This window comes from Hemitrygon akajei, chromosome 6 (genome assembly GCF_048418815.1).
Source record: "Hemitrygon akajei chromosome 6, sHemAka1.3, whole genome shotgun sequence".
Classification (NCBI taxonomy): domain Eukaryota; kingdom Metazoa; phylum Chordata; class Chondrichthyes; order Myliobatiformes; family Dasyatidae; genus Hemitrygon; species Hemitrygon akajei.
The window spans coordinates 148,623,778-148,642,427 of NC_133129.1; the positions used below are offsets into that span (position 1 = coordinate 148,623,778).

Genomic DNA, 18,650 nt, shown 5'->3' on the forward strand with positions numbered 1-18,650 from the left:
GTGGACGTTGATTATGTTGACTACTTTACTGCAGCAGTGAGAAGTGTGGACAGAGTCCATGGAGGAAAGGCCAGGTTTTGTATTGTGCTGAGCTGTATCTACTACTCTCAGTTTCTTGCAATCATGTCCCAAGTTGCCGTAGCAAACCATGATGCATCCAGGTTGGATGATTTCAATGGTGATTCTGTAAAAATTGCCATGGGTCAAAGGGAACATGCCAAATTTATTTTGTTACCTGAAGAAATAGAGGTACGGATGCACTTTCTTGGCCATGGCGTCTATATGGTTGGACAAGGACAGGCTATTGGTGATGTTCGTTCCTAGGAACTTGAAGCTCTCAGCCCTCCATACCTCAGCAACAGGAGCACGTGCGCCATCACACATTCCTGACGTCAACGATGAGCTTGTTTGTTTTGCTGACATTGATGGAAATGCCATCAATACCATGTCTTCCTCCTGGACTCCAACTCATCATTATTTGAGATATGGTCCATTGCAGTGTTACTTGTAATATTGTAGATGAAATTAAGGCAGAATCTGCCCACATAGTCCTGAATGTATAGGGAGGAACGTAGGGAGCTGAGGATGTAGCCTTGTGGAGACCAATGCTGAGGAGAATTATAGCAGAGGTATTGCTGCCTATTCCAATTGTTGGCTGTTGGCCAGGAAATCAAGGATACAGTTACAAACAGAAGTGTAAATTCCCAAGTCTTGATGTTTGGATACAGTTCAACGCTCAAAGTAAAATTTATTATCAGAGTTCATACATGCCACCACATACGACCCTGAGATTCTTTTTCTTGTGGGCAAACTTGGCAAATCTATAGAACAGTAACTGTAAGCAGGATCAATGAACAACAAACTGTGCAAATCCAAATATAAATAAATAGCAATAAATAACGAGAGCATGAAATAACAAGATATGAGTTTGCCTGGAATTACAGTATTGGAGGTGGAGCAGTAGTCAATAAAAAATAATTTAATAGAGGTGTCTTTACTCTTAAGATTCTCCGTAGATAAGTGTAGAGCCGGGGAAATGACATTTCCCATGGACCTGTTTTAGTGCTAAGCAAATTGCAGAGAGTCAAAGTTGTCTGGGAGGCTGGAGTTAATATGTGCCATTACTAGCCTCTAGAAACGCTTCAGGATGGTAGCTGTCAGAGCTACCTCACAATAGTCATTGAGGCATGTTACCTCATTCCTCCCAGATAGTATTTGAATTGTTTACAACTCCAGATAAAAGGGGGCAAGGTGGCAATATGCTCAATTTAATTGCATCTTGTCTATCCTGCACCTTGTTAGATATAGTTGCAAATGATGTTCCTTGTTAGTTTCCTTGTTAATTTCCTAAAGGGCCAGGAAATGGTGATTCCATCTGAGGTAAGTGAACTGCAAAGGAGGCAAAGTAACTGCGATGTGACACTTGCATCGCTTTGAACAGACAGGAACTGAGCCACCATTATCGGGTATCTTAATTAGTAACCCCAACAGGTTTGCAGCTCTCCAGGACCATGTTGATGATCTACCAGGAGGAATAGATTTATCACTGAAGATCAGATTCTTCCTGCACTACCTCTCATAATGGGCAGAGTCTTCTAACCAGCAGCTTGGTCTTAGTGGCAGAGGGCTCTGGAAGCTTTATATTGAGGAGTGAGATGATTTTGAATTGCTGCAGTAACTCCTAGTTACCAGCCAAGCAGTTTGAATGTTCAGAATCAAATTTAAACAAACTAATTTTTTTTTTGTGAACTGACAACATGAAACCAGGAAAATGTAGCAGAGAACAACAAAAACTCTGCCCCTTATTGTGAAAGAATCGATCTGTCTCTTGCAGCCCTTACATAAGCCATGGTGTAAAAGACTCGTAAGACATGCTTCATCATGTTTCACAATACATTATAACAGTGAAGCACTTCAAAAGGTAGCTGTTCTTTTACCTGTTTTGGGAAGTTAATTCCTGTTTTTTTTTCCAAAGGACAGCACATTAAACATCCGGGCTTAGAGATCACAGCCATTTTTTTTCTGGTTGTTATTTAGAGACTGTAAGTCTGAAAGGCACATGGAAATCAAGAAGGACATAAATCTGTCATCTGATTGAACTATCACTCTCCCTTTGATTGAGGCCCTGTAACAGGTTAGCTTGTAATGTTAGTACCAATATAGAGATTCTACATTCCTTTTTTTTATTCTGAAGGTGAAAATAAAAATAGAAAGAACATTGGAGGCAAAATGGCTAAATTAAACCCTTAAGGTAAAAGATCAGCTACCTTCAAGATATTGATCGAAGCCGGAGCCCCTACACTTGTTTTGAAGAAGGGATGAAATGTTAATTTGTTCATTCACTCCACTGATATTATCAGTTCTCTGAATGTTTGGTGTGTTTTCTCATTTCAGAATTGTCCATTATTGAGTTTCTTTTTTCGCTTTCATTGTTTTTTTTAATCGTGTCTGAGGTTGATGGAGGATTTAATGCAAGAGCAGTTTTGATGTGATGGATCCAGTAGATGCTGGCTTGCTGTTGAGAAATGGTTTTGTGCACCTAAATCAATCAAGTTGTTTTTCGTAATTGATTTTGCAATTACAAACCGGTCTCGCAGTGGAAGTTTGTTCAGTATGAATCCTTGCAAGGCATTCTTCATTAACAAGTAAGCGAGACTGATGTTCTATCGCTCATGTTCAAATTTTATTTTTAATATACTGTTAGTAAATATTGCTTATGTTCACTCCTACCAAAATTTTGTTGTTGCTGATGTTAAATGCTAAACAAGTTTAGTCTCTGAATTCTTTTAGTGCATTTCAGGTAAACAGACTCCTCCCATCTTTGTCTTGGCTCTGCCACCATCCCACCCACCCCTCCCCACATACTCTTGGCAATGTTCCTGTCACAGTTATGCTTTCAGCTTCTTTCAGAACCGGTCCATGCTGAATGTGTCACATTTTAAACTTCTGACTGTGCCTTAGCAGGCAGGAGAAACTCAGCTTACTGCTCTCACACTGTGCACACTCTAGAAACCTACGCTGAGATGAAGGAAAGTAAATATTGGTAAGAGTTTTCCAGATATTTTTATGATCATTTAGTTTCTAGTCTCACTGACAGAGCAGTGTTTGCACTTGTTCTATAGAGAGAAACATACCAACTGGGAGATGTATGTTGAAGGGGATGGGTGTTATTTACTAAAAGCTTTGTTTTTACCACAGTAGTTACAGTTGTGCAAGTAATTACACTGTAATAATGACCAGTATGAATCAGGTATCAAGGATAAACTGTATAGATTGGCCTGTGTTACATGGAATTTAAGTAGAAATCGGGGCTTGATTCAGTATTGAACTTGAGTAGAGCACCTTTACCTAGCCTAGAACAAGAGACAGGACTGGAATATCTCTGCTGGTCTGGATAGTGCAGTGTTTCTGGGTTGCACTGGAGCAGATGACTGCATGTTGATGTAGTGAACTGGACAGGAAACACTTCCACCTTTCTGAGATGGAGTTACACTAGTTTTCCATAAGTTGTCAGAGGAACACAAATTAGAAGCAGCGGAGATTATTTGTCTCTTTGACTCTCTTCTGCCCCGTGCTAAGATTGTGGCTAATCTTATTGTAACAAAAACTCAGTGTTGCTATTTATTACTGATACCTTTCACCCTCTCAATAATTTATCTGTGTCTGCCTTAAAGACTGGCCGTGCAATATAGAGTTCCAGAGAGTCACAACGTTCTGAGGGAGAATTTCACTTCACTTCTGTCTGAATGGGCAACAGTGATTGTTACTTCATCTAGGCAATTGAAACATCTGATGTTATAGAGTAAGGTAATATTAGCTCAGATTGCCCGATCTTTCATTTTTCACTAACGTTGGGTACAAACAATATGGGTGGAGTGAGGGATGTGAGTACAATTTGATATCCACTGTCTTATACCATAAACAAACTTTGAAGTTATGTTTAAATTGTATGAGATGTTAGTGAAGCCAAATTTAGAGTATTGTGGGCAGTTTTGGTCACTTACCTACAAGAGTTTGAATAAATAAGTTTGAAGGAACACAGAGAAAACTTACAGGGATGTTGCTGATACTAGAGGACCTGCGTTATAGGGAAAGATTAAATAGGTTTAGAACTTTATACCCTGGAGCGTGGGAGAATGAGGGGAAATCTTATAGAGGTATACAGGGTATTTAAGTGAGACTAGAACTGGAGATAATAGGTTTAGGGTGAAAAGTGAAATAATTAAGCGGAATCTGAGGGGGAACTTCTTCACTCGGGGTGGTGCAAGTGTGGAACGAGCTAACAGTGGAAGTGGTGGATACGGATTCAATTGCAACATATGAGAGAAATTTAGATGGGTACGTGGATGACAAGGGAATGCAGGACCGTGGTGAGGGCTATGGTCTGAGTGTGAGTAGATTGGACTGGGTGGTAAAGCAGGTCGGCATGGAGTTGATGGACCAAGGCCCTGTTTCTATGCTGTAGTACTCTAATATTCTGTACTAAAGGACTTAGTTTTTGCCAGTATATTAACACAAATCATAAGAAAGCAAGCCTAATGCTGATGTAAGTGCATGGCCACAATGATTCTGCTGAGCTTTTGTAGGTGAATGTTGACAATCGTACACAGGACATTCATTTGTAAGGTTAACTATAATAATTGGCACTTTTCCACTAACACTCAAGTATTACACTTTTTGAAAACCGTAAGACATAGGAGCATAATTGAGCCATTCGGCCCATCGAGTTTAATCTACCATTCGATCATGACTGATTTATTTTCCCTCTCAGCCCCATTCTCTCAGCTTCTCCCCATAACCTTTGATACTCTCACTAGTCAAGAACCTATAAGCCTCCACTTTAAAATACCCAATGACTTGACCTCAACAGCTGTTCTGTGGCAATGAATTCCATTGATTCACCCTCTGCTTAAAAAAAATTCCCTATCTCAGTTCTAAAGGGATGTCCTTCTATTCTGAGTCTATAAATACATGCATGCTTTTCCCCATGAGGCTGGGTTAGATTCGAACTAGAGTCAAAGGTCAAAGCCATAAAACTCAAAATATATTTTGAGTGGAATTGTTAGTTCATTCTAAAAATTCAAGTGCATAACATCAGTTTTGCACCTCTGGTTTACTGCTCAATGCTTGTATGTCTTGGTTCTGATTATAGAAGCACTTTAACATCCATGCTTTCTTGTCAGGAGGGAATCATTTTGAACTTGTCTATGATAAAGAGACATCTGCACGTTGGGTGACAACAGCCCACACAGAGACCTGCATAGCTCTGTATTGCCTGTGCAACTTTGCCCTTTGACTTTTCTTGTTGTGGCACCACTTCCTGTCCCCATTGTCACCCGCAGCCAAGAAGAAGTGTCTGGAATAGAGAAGTAGAAACGTTTTGACGTAACTTGACAGAACACTAGTGAGGTTGGATCTGGAACACTAAACTCAGCTGCAATCTCCATATTTAAAGAAGGATTTGCTTGCATTGGGGGCAACACAGAGAAGTTTCACAAAGTTTATTGTTTGGTTGAAGTGTTGATGAGGGAAGAAAAATTGAGCCTCCATACACTTAAGCAGTTGAGAAATTATCTTGTGTAAAATATTGAGAGGTGGGGCTGACAAGGTGGATATAGAGAGGATAGATCTCCTAATCTGGTAGAAAATTGGGGCTGTGGATAGGCTTTATACTAAATAGTAGGGGGAGATGATGGGTTCAACAGCTTGGAAAAATATTGACCAAGTAAAAGGGAAGGAGAGTGAAAGACTAGTTGCTGAAGACTTCAGAATAAAGAATAAGCTAAAACATTTAGAGAAGGATAAGAACTTTACATGCAACATGGAGACAAAATTGAAAGGAAGGGTGGTGAATACAGACTGAAGTTGTTATCTTTGAATGCATGCAGCTTACAAATAAGGCAGAAGATCTTGTAGTGCAGTTAGAGATTGGCAGGTATGACATTGTGGGCATCACTATGTCATGGTTGAAAGTAGATCACAGCCGGGAACTTAGCATCCAAGCATCAAACTCAAAGTAAATTTATTATTAAATTGAGTACATATACTGCCTTGAGATTCATTTTCTTGGAGACATTTACAGGAAAATAAAGAAATGCAATTCTACTTTCCATTCACATTCCAGCGTATTGGTCTATAGCATCCTCTACTGCCACAATGAGTACATTCTCAGGTTGGAGGAGCAACACCTCATATTCCATCAGGGTATCCTCCAACCTGGTGCCATGAACATTGATTTCTCCAGTTTTTGGTAATTTTTCCCTCTCCCCTTTCTCTCTTTTTATCATTCACCATTCTGCCCCCCTCTAACCTCTTCTCTTCTCCACATTTGCCTATCATCTCCCTCTGGTGCCCCTCCTCCTTCCCTATCTCCCATGGTCCTCTCACCCCTCCTATCAGATTCTTTCACCTTGAGCCCTTTACCTTTTCTGCCTATCACCTCACAGCTGCTTACTTCATCCCCCCCCCCCCCCCACCTACCTTTGTCTCACTGTCTTCAACTATCACCTGTCAGCTTGTACTGCTTCCCCTTCCCCCCTTTTTCTTATACTGGCTTCATTCCAGTCTTAACCCAACACGTTGACTCTTCATTCCTCTCCATCAATGCTGCCTAACCTGTTGAGTTCCTCCAGCACCTTGGTGCCTTAGGATGAAGTGATATATGATCGGAAGATGTAGGATCCTTGGGGGTAGAGTTAAGAAACTACGAGGGTAAGAAGACCCTGATGTGAGTTCTATACAGGCCTCTGAACAGTAACCGGGATATGGGCTACAAATTACAACAGAAGATAGAAAGGGAATGCAAAATAGGCAATGTTACGGTTGTCATGTGGATTTCCATATGCAGGCAGATGAGGAAAATCAGATTGGTGCTGGATCCCAAGAGAAGGAGTTTGTGGAATGCATATGAAATGGCTGTTTAGGGCAGCTTTTGGTCAAGTCCACTAGGGAAAGGCTATTCTGGATTGGGTGTTGTGAAATGAAACAGATTTTATTAGGGAGCTTAAGGTAAAGAGGGCAGTAATTATGATATGATAGAATTCGCCCTGCAGTTGGAGAAGGAGAAGCAAGAATTAATGCATCAGTATTGCAGTTGAGTAAAGGGAACTATAGAGGCATGAGAGAGGACTGGCTGAAGATGACTGGAATGATGGTACAGTAGCAAAGTCTGAAGTTTCTGGGAGTAATCTGAAAGCTGTAGGATGGGTTCATCCCAAAGAAGAAAGTGCATTCTAAGAGGGGGGAATGAGGCAACTGTGGCAGACAATGGAGATCAAAGCAAAAAGGAGGGTATACAATACTGCAAAAAGGTTAGTGGGAAGCTTTTAAAAACTAACATAAGACACTAAAAAGCAATAAGGAGAGAAAAGATGAAATTTAAAGGTAAACTAGCTAATTATAAAAAGAAGATACTGAAGTATTTTTTTTATCAGGTAAAAGAGTAAAAGTGAGGCAAGAAATGGCATTGGACCACTGTAAAATAACACTGGAGCAGTAATAATGAAGAACGAAGAAATAGCGGACAAACTGAATAAGTGTTTTGCATCAGTCTTTGCTGTGGAAAACACCAGAAACACCATGCCAGAAATTCAAGAGCGCCAGAAGGATAAGTGGATGTAGTCACTATTATTAAGCAGAAAGTGAAGAGAGGAAATAAAGGGGGGTTGGTGGTTGGTGACTAGCAGTGTTCTGCAGAGGCCAGTGTTGGGTCTGCTACTTCTCATGTTATATATTAATGATCTGGATGACAGAATTGTGGCCAGGTTTGTGGATGATACAAAGATAGGAGGAGGAGAAGTCAGTGTTGAGGAAGCAGGGAGTCTGCAGAAGGACATAGAAAAATTAGAATGGACAAACAAATCGCAGGTGGGATTCAATGTAGGGAAGCGTACAGCCATGAACTTTGGTAGAAGGAATAAAGGTGTAGATTACTTTCTAAATAGGGAGTAAATTTGTAAATCAGAGTTGCAAAAGGACGCATAAGTCCTAATGCAGGATTCCCTAAATGTTAACTTGCAGTTTGAATCGGTAGTAAGGAAGACAAATGAGAGCACTAGAATATAAAAGCAAAGATGTGATGCTGAGGCTTTGTAAGGCATCGGTCAGACCACACTTGGAGTATTGTGAGGAGTTTTGGGTCCCATATCTACGAAAGAATGTCCTGGCATTGGAGAGTCCAGAGAAGATTTATGAAAATTACCTCAAGAAATGAAAGGGTTAATGTATGAGCAGCATTTACTTGCTTTGGGCTTGTACTCACTGGAGTTTAGAAGAATGAAGGAGTATTCATTGAAACCTACCAAACTCTGAAAAGTGTAGATGGATTGGATGTAAAGGAGGCAGGGGAGTTTAGGACTGAAGGGCACAACCTCAGAATTCAAGGACATTCTTTGAGAACAGAGATGAAGAGGAATTTCTTTAGCTAGAGGGCAGTGAAACTGTGGAGTTCTTTGCTGCAGACAACTGTGGAGGCCAGGTCACTGGTGAAGGTTGATTATTTTTTGATTAGTAAGGACGTAGAAGGTTATAGGGAGGAGGCAGAAGAATGGGGTTGTGAGGGAGAATAAATCAGCCATGATTGACTGGCAGAGCAGACTTGATGGGTCAAATGGCCTAATTCTGCTCCTGTCTTATGGTCTTACAGTGGATATGGAGATGAGGAAGAATTTCTTCTTTTAGGGGATCACGAATCTTTTGAATTCTCTGCCATTGAGAACTATGGTGGAACAGTCTTTGAATATAATTGCAGGAAAGTTTGATAGATTTTTGAAGTACTAGGGGAGTCCATATGTATAGGGAAAGGGTATGAAAGTGGTGTTAAGGGAAAAGCTGGTCAGCTCTGGTCATATTGTATGGTGGAACAGGATTAATGGTACAATTCAGTGGAGCATCTCATTAAGCAAAAGATACCACAGCCTGCAGCCTGCAGCCTGGAGAGAAATTGACATTCCCTTGCTATTTTTGGGTTCAGCCTTAGAGCTCTCTATCTACAGATTTCTATAGAAATTCTCCAGCAGTTGTACACATGTTACTGAAATGTAGCTTGGGAGGACTTGTCTTTCAACTACCGGAACTGTGAAAGGTGTGGACCTTTGCCCTACCCCCATTGGCTAAGCATGTTTTATATTCAGCAGCATGTATTTACCAATATTTGCCAGATGCTTGGAGAATTTATGGCAGTGGAATGAGATCAGTTCAATGGAAAGTCCCCATATTTGTGCTTGTAAAATAATGGCACCTAATGGAATCCAATTGCTTCAGGTTAAAGTAAAGATTAGCTGTAGCCTGAGTTCTACTAAGTAAGAACATCTCGTAACTGCAGCAGTAAATTGAGCCTTGACAAGGAAGCTGGGAATTTTCCAGCAGTTCATTTACATGAAATTTGCATATGTGTGGGTTGGACTGAGAAGAGCGCTTTGTTTTCCGCTAGGATTTTCTGGGCAATGTTGCCACTTCCGCAGACTCTGTAGTTTCCTTATTTTCCATACTTGTGTTTGGAAAAGAAAAGATTAGTTGTTTGGCAGCTTTCCAGCTCCATTACACATTGCTGCAGATTGAGGAAATTTTATAAAGAGCATCCTGATCAAATAGCAGGAAAGGGTACGCTATGAGTTTTGTGTCTTCATTCAGTCATGAATTCTTTTCCTTCTGTGTCGGTCAGAATGGAATACTTGTTCAGATCTGAATGCTTTAGTTGTGAACAGTTGGAATTAATTAATTATTCAGCTTAGACATTGCTCCTGTGTGCTTGAACACAGTGCACTTTTCAGAGCCAGTAGTTCTGCCAGTATCTGCAGATAATATAAGGGTGATACATGGATGAAACTAGATCCTGACTCCGAAGTCCTTGGATTCTCTTTGCTTTCCATTACAGATTGTTCCATTTTTGTCATTTAGTAGAAGGTGATTGGAGAGGAGGAGAACTTTTTCGTGGCTTTCCTGGCAACAGAAGTATCAAAAGAAATCCCTGTTTCTGAAGGTTAAATTAGGGGTTGCTGGGCGACAGGGCTCAAAGGGCCGGAAGGGCCTGTTCTGTGCCGTATCTCAATAAATAAATAAATAAACAATTGACATTATGAATAGCAACACCAAATAGATTATAGACACCAGTGTATGGACCCTCACCTACATACTGCAGGCTTTAACTGCATGATCAAGGCTACATTTGGCTATTGAGGTTGATAGACTTTGTAATACTTCTTTGAAGAGCAGTCAGATGCACAGGTATCCTGTAAACTTACTTCTCTAACTAGTGCAGCAAAAATATTGCATTATGTATGTAGTTTATCATTATGGTCTACTTGCAAAGCTATTTTCTATCTTTGCACTTCATTGAATATGAAGAAAGTGAAAGAAACCAGAGTAATTGGTAAGGTACATTATAAATATAAGGTTTTAGCTTATTTTTGCATTGCATTTAAATAAAATCATATTCTGTGGAAAAAAATTACTGCAGGCTGTAGAAATACAGAATAGAAAATTGAGTTATTTTTTTCCTTTGGTAATAATATTGCACATAAATCTTCTGATAAACAACCTGCAAGGTATGATTTCAGCAGATGCTGCCAAAAATATTACTTTTTTATTGCAGATATTGATTGCCACCCTGAAACACCATGAAATAGGAACGTTGTTTACTGAAAGATGTTGGTTGAACTCCCTCAAAGACTTTCTATGCTGGATCTGTTAAAGGCATCCAGTTTCCATATAGAACCTTGGTCAAATGATGGTCCTGCCAAAATTGTGGTAGAAAAATAGGAAAAGTGCTGAGGAACTGGCAGGTAATGGTGTTCGAAAGGGAACCGTTTATCTAGATTTTTGTTTACCGACTGCACCTTGGTGACTTTCTCCATTTTGGTATTAATGGTGATATGGAGGGATATACTTATAGTGTGCGATGAAATAGATAAAGAGGAGGCATGTGTGGAATAGACTGTAAAAAATCAATGTAGACCATTAGGGATGAATGGAGTCTTTCTGTGCTGTAAGTTCTATGAGCCCGTTGCACACCTGTATCGTGCAGTGTGCTCACTAAGTTTAATCCTGATCTAGGAAAGGTTAAGTGAAGAGGAAAATAAAACATGCGTTTTATGGAGAATCTCGGGTGAAGTTCCTTTAAGCTAAAACGTAGGTTGCTGCTGTGGCTGAAAATAAGAAAGCCCAGCACATGGTTGTCAAGCCATTTTTTAAATATAAATCTGATTAAAAATTTGATGGTCACATCTACATCTAATTTATTATCATAGGGTAATATTGCAAATTAAAATGGAGAAATGGTAAGTTTCTTGAAATTGTGTCCTTTCTTTGCAGTAGAATGGATAATATACTTGACATTTCAAGAGGATTAATAATAAATCAAGGACTGGGCCTCACTAAAGTTAATGTAAGCAGGAAAGGGTATTAGCAATAAAGGGCATTAAAGGGTAACAGAGAGCTGGGTCCAGATCTTTTTAAGAAAGGAAATGAAGAAATGCATGATCATGACCTGTAACTTTTTAAGGTACCTTTATTTCAGGATTTCTTCCTTAAGGTTATATAATTTCAGCATGTAGAAAAGAGAAACCAGAAACTAAGATAAACATCAGTCCTTAACAGCTGTTGTTAGGAAGTTCTGAATGTAGGTGTTGAGAAATATAGCACTCTTGTTATGAGACATGAAGATATTCTCAAACGTTAATGTCAGTGTTTCCAGGCTTTTGATTGATAAGCTGTGCTGTTAAATGCCAAAATTCCTCAATACTCTATCTGCTTGCTAAGACTTGGTATAACAAGCAAAATGGTGGAAGAAGTCAGGCAGCATCTGTGGAGGGAAATGGACAGTCAATACTTTGGGTCAGGATTCCGCAGATGCTGCCTGACCAGCTGAGTTCTCCCGAATTTAGTTTGTTGCTCTAGGTTTCAGCATTTGCCGTCTCTTTTGTCCCATTAGGGAGACTTGGCATAGTTCAGCAACTCCAGCTCTGTGAATGGTGCAAACATTGGAAGAAAAAAAAGTAGGCTTCATATCTGTTGCATTTCTGTAAACTGAATACTTTTTATAACACTTTTTTATGTAATGGGGAGGAAGTACAGAGAAGTTTCACCAGATTGATTCCTGGGATGGCAGGACTTTCGTATGAAGAAAGTCTGGATCGACTAGGCTTATACTCACTGGAATTTAGGAGATTGAGGGGGGATCTTATTGAAACGTATAAAATTCTAAAGGGATTGCAGGAAGATTGTTTCCGATGTTGGGGAAGTCCAGAATGAGGGGTCACAGTTGAAGGATAAAGGGGAAGCCTTTCAGGACTGAGATGAGGAAAAACTTCTTCACACAGAGAGTGGTGAATCTGTGGAATTCTCTGCCACAGGAAACAGTTGAGGCCGGTTCATTTAATTTCCCTACTAACATATATTTAAGAGGAAGTTAGATATGGCCCTTGTGGCTAAAGGGATCAGGGGGTATGGAGAGAAAGCAGGTACAGGGTTTTGAGTTGGATGATCAGCCATGATCATACTGAATGGAGGTGCAGGCTCAAAGGGCCGAATGGCCTACTCCTGCACCTATTTTCTATGTTTCTATGTCTGTTGACCTGTTTAGTTTAAAAAAAGTCAATCAACTTTGTAAACACAGTATATTTAAAGAGCAGGAGGAATTGCAATCAATTCAAAGTAGAAGGTTCTCCAGAAAAAGGAATGTACTGAATGGAGGATAGTCGTATATAAATTATGTGCAGAAAGTCAATCTCAGTCACTAGGAGTGATGTAGTTACATAGATCAGAATCAGAATCAGACTTTAATCGCCAAGTACCTATGCACATACAAGGAATTTACTTCCGGCAGATGTTGTCTCTCTGCTCATAACAATAATAATGATAAATATAAATGAAAATATAAATTGTACATACAGGTAGTGCAATCCAAGTAATAGTTAGCTGACAGTTAACCGGCAGTTAACTGTTCAGCAAAGTGACCGCAGTAGGGAAAAAACTTCTCCAGTGCCTATTAGTCTTAGTCTGGAGGGATCTGAAGCGCCTACCAGACGGAAGCAGATCAAACAGTCCATGCGCAGGATGGGAGGAGTCCTTTATGATGTTCCCCGCCCTCTTCTTCAACCTGGAAGAGTACAGGTCCACAATAGAGGGCAGGGAGGCTCCAATAATGCGCTCGGCAGTCCTCACTGTGCGCTGTAGTCTGGTTCTATCCTGCTTGGTGGCGGCTCCAAACCACACAATGATGGAGGTGCACAGGACAGACTCAATGACTGCAGTGTAGAATTGCAGCAGCAATTCCTGAGGCAGACCGTATTTCCTCAAGAGCTGCAGGAAATACATCCGCTGCTGGGCCTTCTTCAGGATGGAGCTGATGTTCTGCTCCCACTTCAGATCCTGAGAGATGATGGTTCCCAGGAACCTGAAGTTCTCCACGGTGGACACAGGGCTGCTGAGGACTGTGAGGGGAGACATAGCGGGGGGATGTCTCCTGAAATCCATTATCATCTCCTTTGTCTTGAGCGTGTTCAGCTCCAGATTGTTCCGACTGCACCAGAGCGCCAGTTGGTCCACCTGCTGTCGATATGCAGACTCATCACTATTCTGGATGAGTCCAATGACGGTAGTGTCGTCTGCAAACTTCAAAAGCTTCACATAGGGGTTGGAGGAGGTGCAGTCATTGGTGTAGAGGGAGAACAGCAGTGGAGAGAGGACACACCCCTGCGGGGCGCCGGTGTTGGTGATTCGAATATCCGAGGTGACTTGTCCCATCCTTACCTGCTGACTTCTGTTGGTCAGGAAGCTGTAAATCCAATCGCAGAGGTCAGGTGGCACAGTAAGGTGAGACAATTTGGAGCAGAGGGTATGAGGGACGATGGTGTTAGACGATGGACTGAAAGAGAGAGTACTTTATTATCTTCACTCTGGCTGGCAGAGGCATTGCTACTATATGTAGCTTTTTAATTTAATTACATTTACTTCAATATTCTTGTAAGGACAAGTTTTTTTTACTCAGAGAGGTGGGTGCCTAGAATACGCTGCCGGGGGTGGGAGTAAGGCAGATACATTAAGGCTTTTAAGGGATGTTTAAACAAGAATGTGAAGAAAATAGAAGGATATGGACATCGTGTAAGCATTTGACTACTAATTTAATTGGTTTGGCACATCATTGTGAGCTGAAGGGTCTGTTCCTGTGCTACACTGTTCCATATTTTATCTTCTGTTTTAGGTGCTTCAATTAGTTAAATTTTTAAAATAAAATTAACAATTCTTTTTAATAAGTTAATTAATCTGTTACAATTTTTGAATGTCTTATGATTGTCTCTGACATTCACAAACCATCTGAATCTGAACAGATTTGACAGCTGACTGAGCTTGGAAGGGTTGATTAACGAGTTATCAAAAATTTTAAACACTTTTATATGTAGTAATGACAGAATGCTGTGATTTTCCTCACAGGGTGGTATTTATGATAATAGGGCCCACCAGACTACAGCTTAAAGATTAATTGATTAAATTGGACTTGGTTCTGATGATGCATTTCCTGCTAGATCTATGAAAAGGAAGTCCATGTTGAACAACTAAAAGAGCGGAGAGAACGAACAGTGTATCACTGCAAGGAAATTCAGGGCCACTGGAATTTTTGATAATGAGCAAAGTGACTTTGAGAAATGGACTTACAGGCTGGAGGAAAAGTGAAGAACCACAATAAGGTATAGTGTCCCCCAGTATTACAGCTGAATGGGTAATGGAATTTATGTGAGGAGAAAATATAATCAAATAAACAAACACAAATACAAAAGTAACAACAATTTGTACATTTTTATTAAGGGTTAACAACATAGAAAATCATGATTTGGACTGCTTTCTCAAAAAACTTGGAAGTATAGTTTAGCTAGTTATCTATGTTTTCTGATTCTTTTATGTGTAGCAATGGTAGCACACAGTGACTTGTGCCAAAAGGGCCCAGCGTTGCAAGGAGTGACTGGGGACGAACTCAAGTGCAGGACACAGGCACGGAGACGAGGTTGAGAGGTGCTAGTGCAGTCGCGAGCGTGGAACAGATAAGTCCTGGCTTGGAGACGAGGTACTCGTAGAATATCTAGAGAATGGAGCGGAGCTTAGAACTAACGGTCCTATGAGATCAGGAAATGAGGTTAACACACGCTGGAATCGACCAATGAACTGGTGACCCATGGTTGTGACACCAGGGTTCTTATCCTGCAGTCTCTGATGGAAACCAGGTGTGATGTAATTCAGTGAACTAGCAGTAACTGGGAGTCAGACGATGGGAATTAAGGTGTAATCAAGGAGATGGGAGTGAGATGGGGAATAGCCAGACAGGACCATGACAGTAACCCCCCCCCCACCCCCAAAGGGAGCCTCCAGGCGATCCCCCAGGCTTGTCTGGGAGGTCCCGATGGAAATCACGGATGAGGGAAGGGTCCAAGATGAAGGAGCGGGGAATCCAGGAACACTCCTCTGGGCCGTATCCACCCCAGTTGACCAGGTATTGGAGGCTCCTGCCCCGATGGCACACATCCAGTAACTGCCGCATGGTGTACGTCAGGTGATCTGGGGTGGTGGAGGGGTTTCGGTCGGAGGGCACAAGGAGCTGACAGAAACTGGTTTTAATTTGGAAACGTAAAATGTCGGGTGGATGTGCATAAATTTAGGTAGTTTAAATCAAACTGCTGTAGGGTTAATGATACTTTCGACCTGGAAAGGTCCCAGGAGGTGAGGGGTGAGCTTCTTGGGCTCGTTCTTGAGAGGAACATCTTTGACAAGAGCCACACCTTCTGCCCAGGTCGATACTCAGGTGCAGGTGGCGATCGGCACTCCTCCGGTTGCGGTCAACTGAGCGGAGCAGGGCCATGTGTGTGTCTTCCCAGACCTCGCAGCACCGACAGATATGGGCCTGAACAGAAGGCACCGCAATATCCTCTTCCTGAGCGGGAAGTAGCGGGGGTTGGTACCCAAGAGAGCATTCAAAAGGAGATCTTCCAGTGGCAGTGCTGACTTGAGAGTTGTGGGCATACTCTACCCACGCGAGGTGGTTGCTCCAGGTAGACGGGTTGTTGGTTGTTATGCAACGTAGTGCCACCTCCATCCTGGTTGACCCGTTCCGTTTGCCGGTTTGTCTGTGGATGAAAGCCGGACAACAGGCTAACTGAAGCACCCAGGGCTCAACAAAAGGATTTCCAGACTTGCGAAGCGAATTGGGGACCCTGGTCGGAGATAATGTCTGAAGGAATTCTGTGGAGGTGGAAGACATGGTCGACGAGAAGGTCTGTGGTCTCCTGAGCAGAAAGGAGTTTAGGGAGGGCTACAAACTGAACAGTCTTGGAGAAACGGTCCACCATGGTGAGTACGGTGGTGTTTCCATATGAAGTGGGTAGTCCCGTGACAAAATCCAGTGCTATGTGCGACCAAGAATGACTAGGAACAGGTAGGGGACCAAGTAATCCAGCAGGTGGCCGGGCACAGACGGAACATGCAGAGACTGGAGCGGGTACCTGCCTCCATGGAAGGCCAGCAAAAGTGTCTTTTTAGAAGAGACAGTGTCCAATCACTCCTGGGGTGGCAGGTGAACCGAGATGTGTTCCCCCACTGGAGAACCTGAGACTGGATGGAATTGGACACAAAAAGGTGATCAGTGGGTCTGTCAGTGGACCTGAGGAGGGCTAAGGCACCGGTGACCCCTGTTTCCATCCAAGGGGTCAGTGTGGACATGGTGGAGGATTACAAATATCTGGGGATACGAATGGACAATAAACTGGACTGGTCAAAGAACACTGAGGTTGTCTACAAGAAGGGTCAGAGCCGTCTCTATTTCCTGAGGAGACTGAGGTCTTTTAACATCTGCTGGATGATACTGAGGATGTTCTTCGAGGCTGTGGTGGCCAGTGCTATCATGTTTGCTGTTGTGTGCTGGGGCAGCAGGCTGAGGGTAGCAGACACCAACAGAATCAACAGGCTTATTCGTAAGGCCAGTGATGTCGTTGGGGTGGAACTAGACTCTCTGACGGTGGTGTCTGAAAAGAGGATGCTATCCAAGTTGCATGCCATCTTGAACAATGACTCCCATCCACTCCATAATGTACTGGTTAGGCACAGGAGTACATTCAGCCAGAGACTCATTCCACCGAGATGTAACACTGAGCGTCATAGGAAGTCATTCCTACCCGGGGCCATCAAACTTTACAACTCCTCCCTCGGAGTGTCAGACACCCTGAGCCAATAGGCGGGTCCTGGACTTATTTTTTCCACTTGGCATGATTAACTTTTCATTATTTAATAATCTATGGTTTTATATTGCTATATTTCTTCACTATTCTTGGTGGTGCGGCTGTAACGAAACCCAATTTCCCTCAGGATCAATAAAGTATGTCTGTCCGTCTGTCTGTCTGTCTGTCTGTTGCCGGGGTCAGGTTCATCCTGTTGGGCCTCTTTTACTATTGACTCGATTTCCCAGGTGAGGGCCGACACCGCACAGGATGGTCTCTGGGCTGGAAAGGTCCTCCTTGGAATTGTATTGGCGGGAGAGTGTGTCAGGTTTCCTGTTCTTGGACCCCGGACGCTAGGTGAGAGTAAACTTGAACCAGCCAAAAAATAATGCCCAGTGGGCTTGGCGGGAGTTCGGGCATTTGGCAGTCTGATATGCAAGGTTCTTATGATTGGTCCAGACGATAAACGGGTGTTCCACCCCCTCCAGCCAGTGCCTCCAGTCCTCCAATGCCAGTTTGACTACCAGTAGCTCCCGGTTCCCCACATTGTAATTTTGTTCAGCGGGGGACAGCCAGAGAGAAAATAAGACACAGGGATGAAGCTTCTGGTCAGGACCCGAACGTTGAGATGGAACTGCGCCCAGGAGGTGTTAACCTCCACAATGAATTGACAGGAGGGGTCTGGTTGGACCAGAATGGGAGCGGACGTGAAACGCCTCTTCAGTTCAGCGAATGCTGAGTCAGCCTCGGAGTCCCAAAGATAAGGTGTTGTAGGTGAGGTAAGTTGGGTAAGGGGCGGCAATAGAAGTTCACAAACCCCAGTAATCGCTAAAGTGGGTCGTGGGTCTGGGCCACTCCGCCACCACCTGGATCTTCTCAGGATCCACCCTCACTCGTCTGCTCTCGATGATGTAGCACAAGAAGCTGACTGAGGGGATGTGGAGTTCACACTTTTCAGCCTTCACAAATAACTTGTTTTTGCACAGCCTCTGTGGTACTTGATGGACATGATGAATGTGTTTCTGGAGGCTGCTCGTCATCTAGATAGACGAACACAAAGCAGTTAATGAAGTCTCTCAGCACATCATTAATCAGGGCTTGAAAAATGGCAAGGGCACTGATGAGGTCAAACGGCATGACCAGGTATTCGAAGTGGCCTAGTGGGGTATTAAATGCCATCTTCCACTCATCCCCCTCCCTTATTCTGACTAGATGGTAGGCACTTCGAAGGTCCAACTTCAAGAATATGGTGGCTCTTTGCGTTTGCGTCATCCCTCGCCGCTAATTCGTCTTTTATCTTGTCACAGAGACCCTGTCGAAACACTTCTTGTAGTGCCTCATCATTCCACCCCGAGTCGGCCGCTAATATTCGGAACTCTATGGAGTATTTGGCTACACTTTGTGAGCCCTGACGGAGAGTCAGTAGGCACTTAGCGGTGTCCTTACTGCGAA

At 42.5% G+C, this 18,650-nt stretch overlaps 1 protein-coding gene across 4 annotated transcripts in view; it reads left to right on the top strand.

The window, feature by feature from the left end:
• Positions 1-18,650, top strand: part of tub (TUB bipartite transcription factor) — a 337,531-nt gene that overhangs the window by 116,698 nt on the left and 202,183 nt on the right. Inside the window, exon 1 of one of the 4 annotated variants that reach the window (XM_073049510.1) lies at positions 2,940-3,043. The exons of 2 other annotated variants lie outside the window; for them this stretch is intronic. In XM_073049510.1, the coding sequence (XP_072905611.1) occupies positions 3,024-3,043 (20 nt within the window). In that variant the 5' untranslated portion in view covers positions 2,940-3,023. Of the gene's footprint in view, positions 1-2,939; positions 3,044-14,657; positions 14,685-18,650 lie in introns of those variants that run through there. One more of the 4 variants, XM_073049513.1, reaches the window with a different exon arrangement.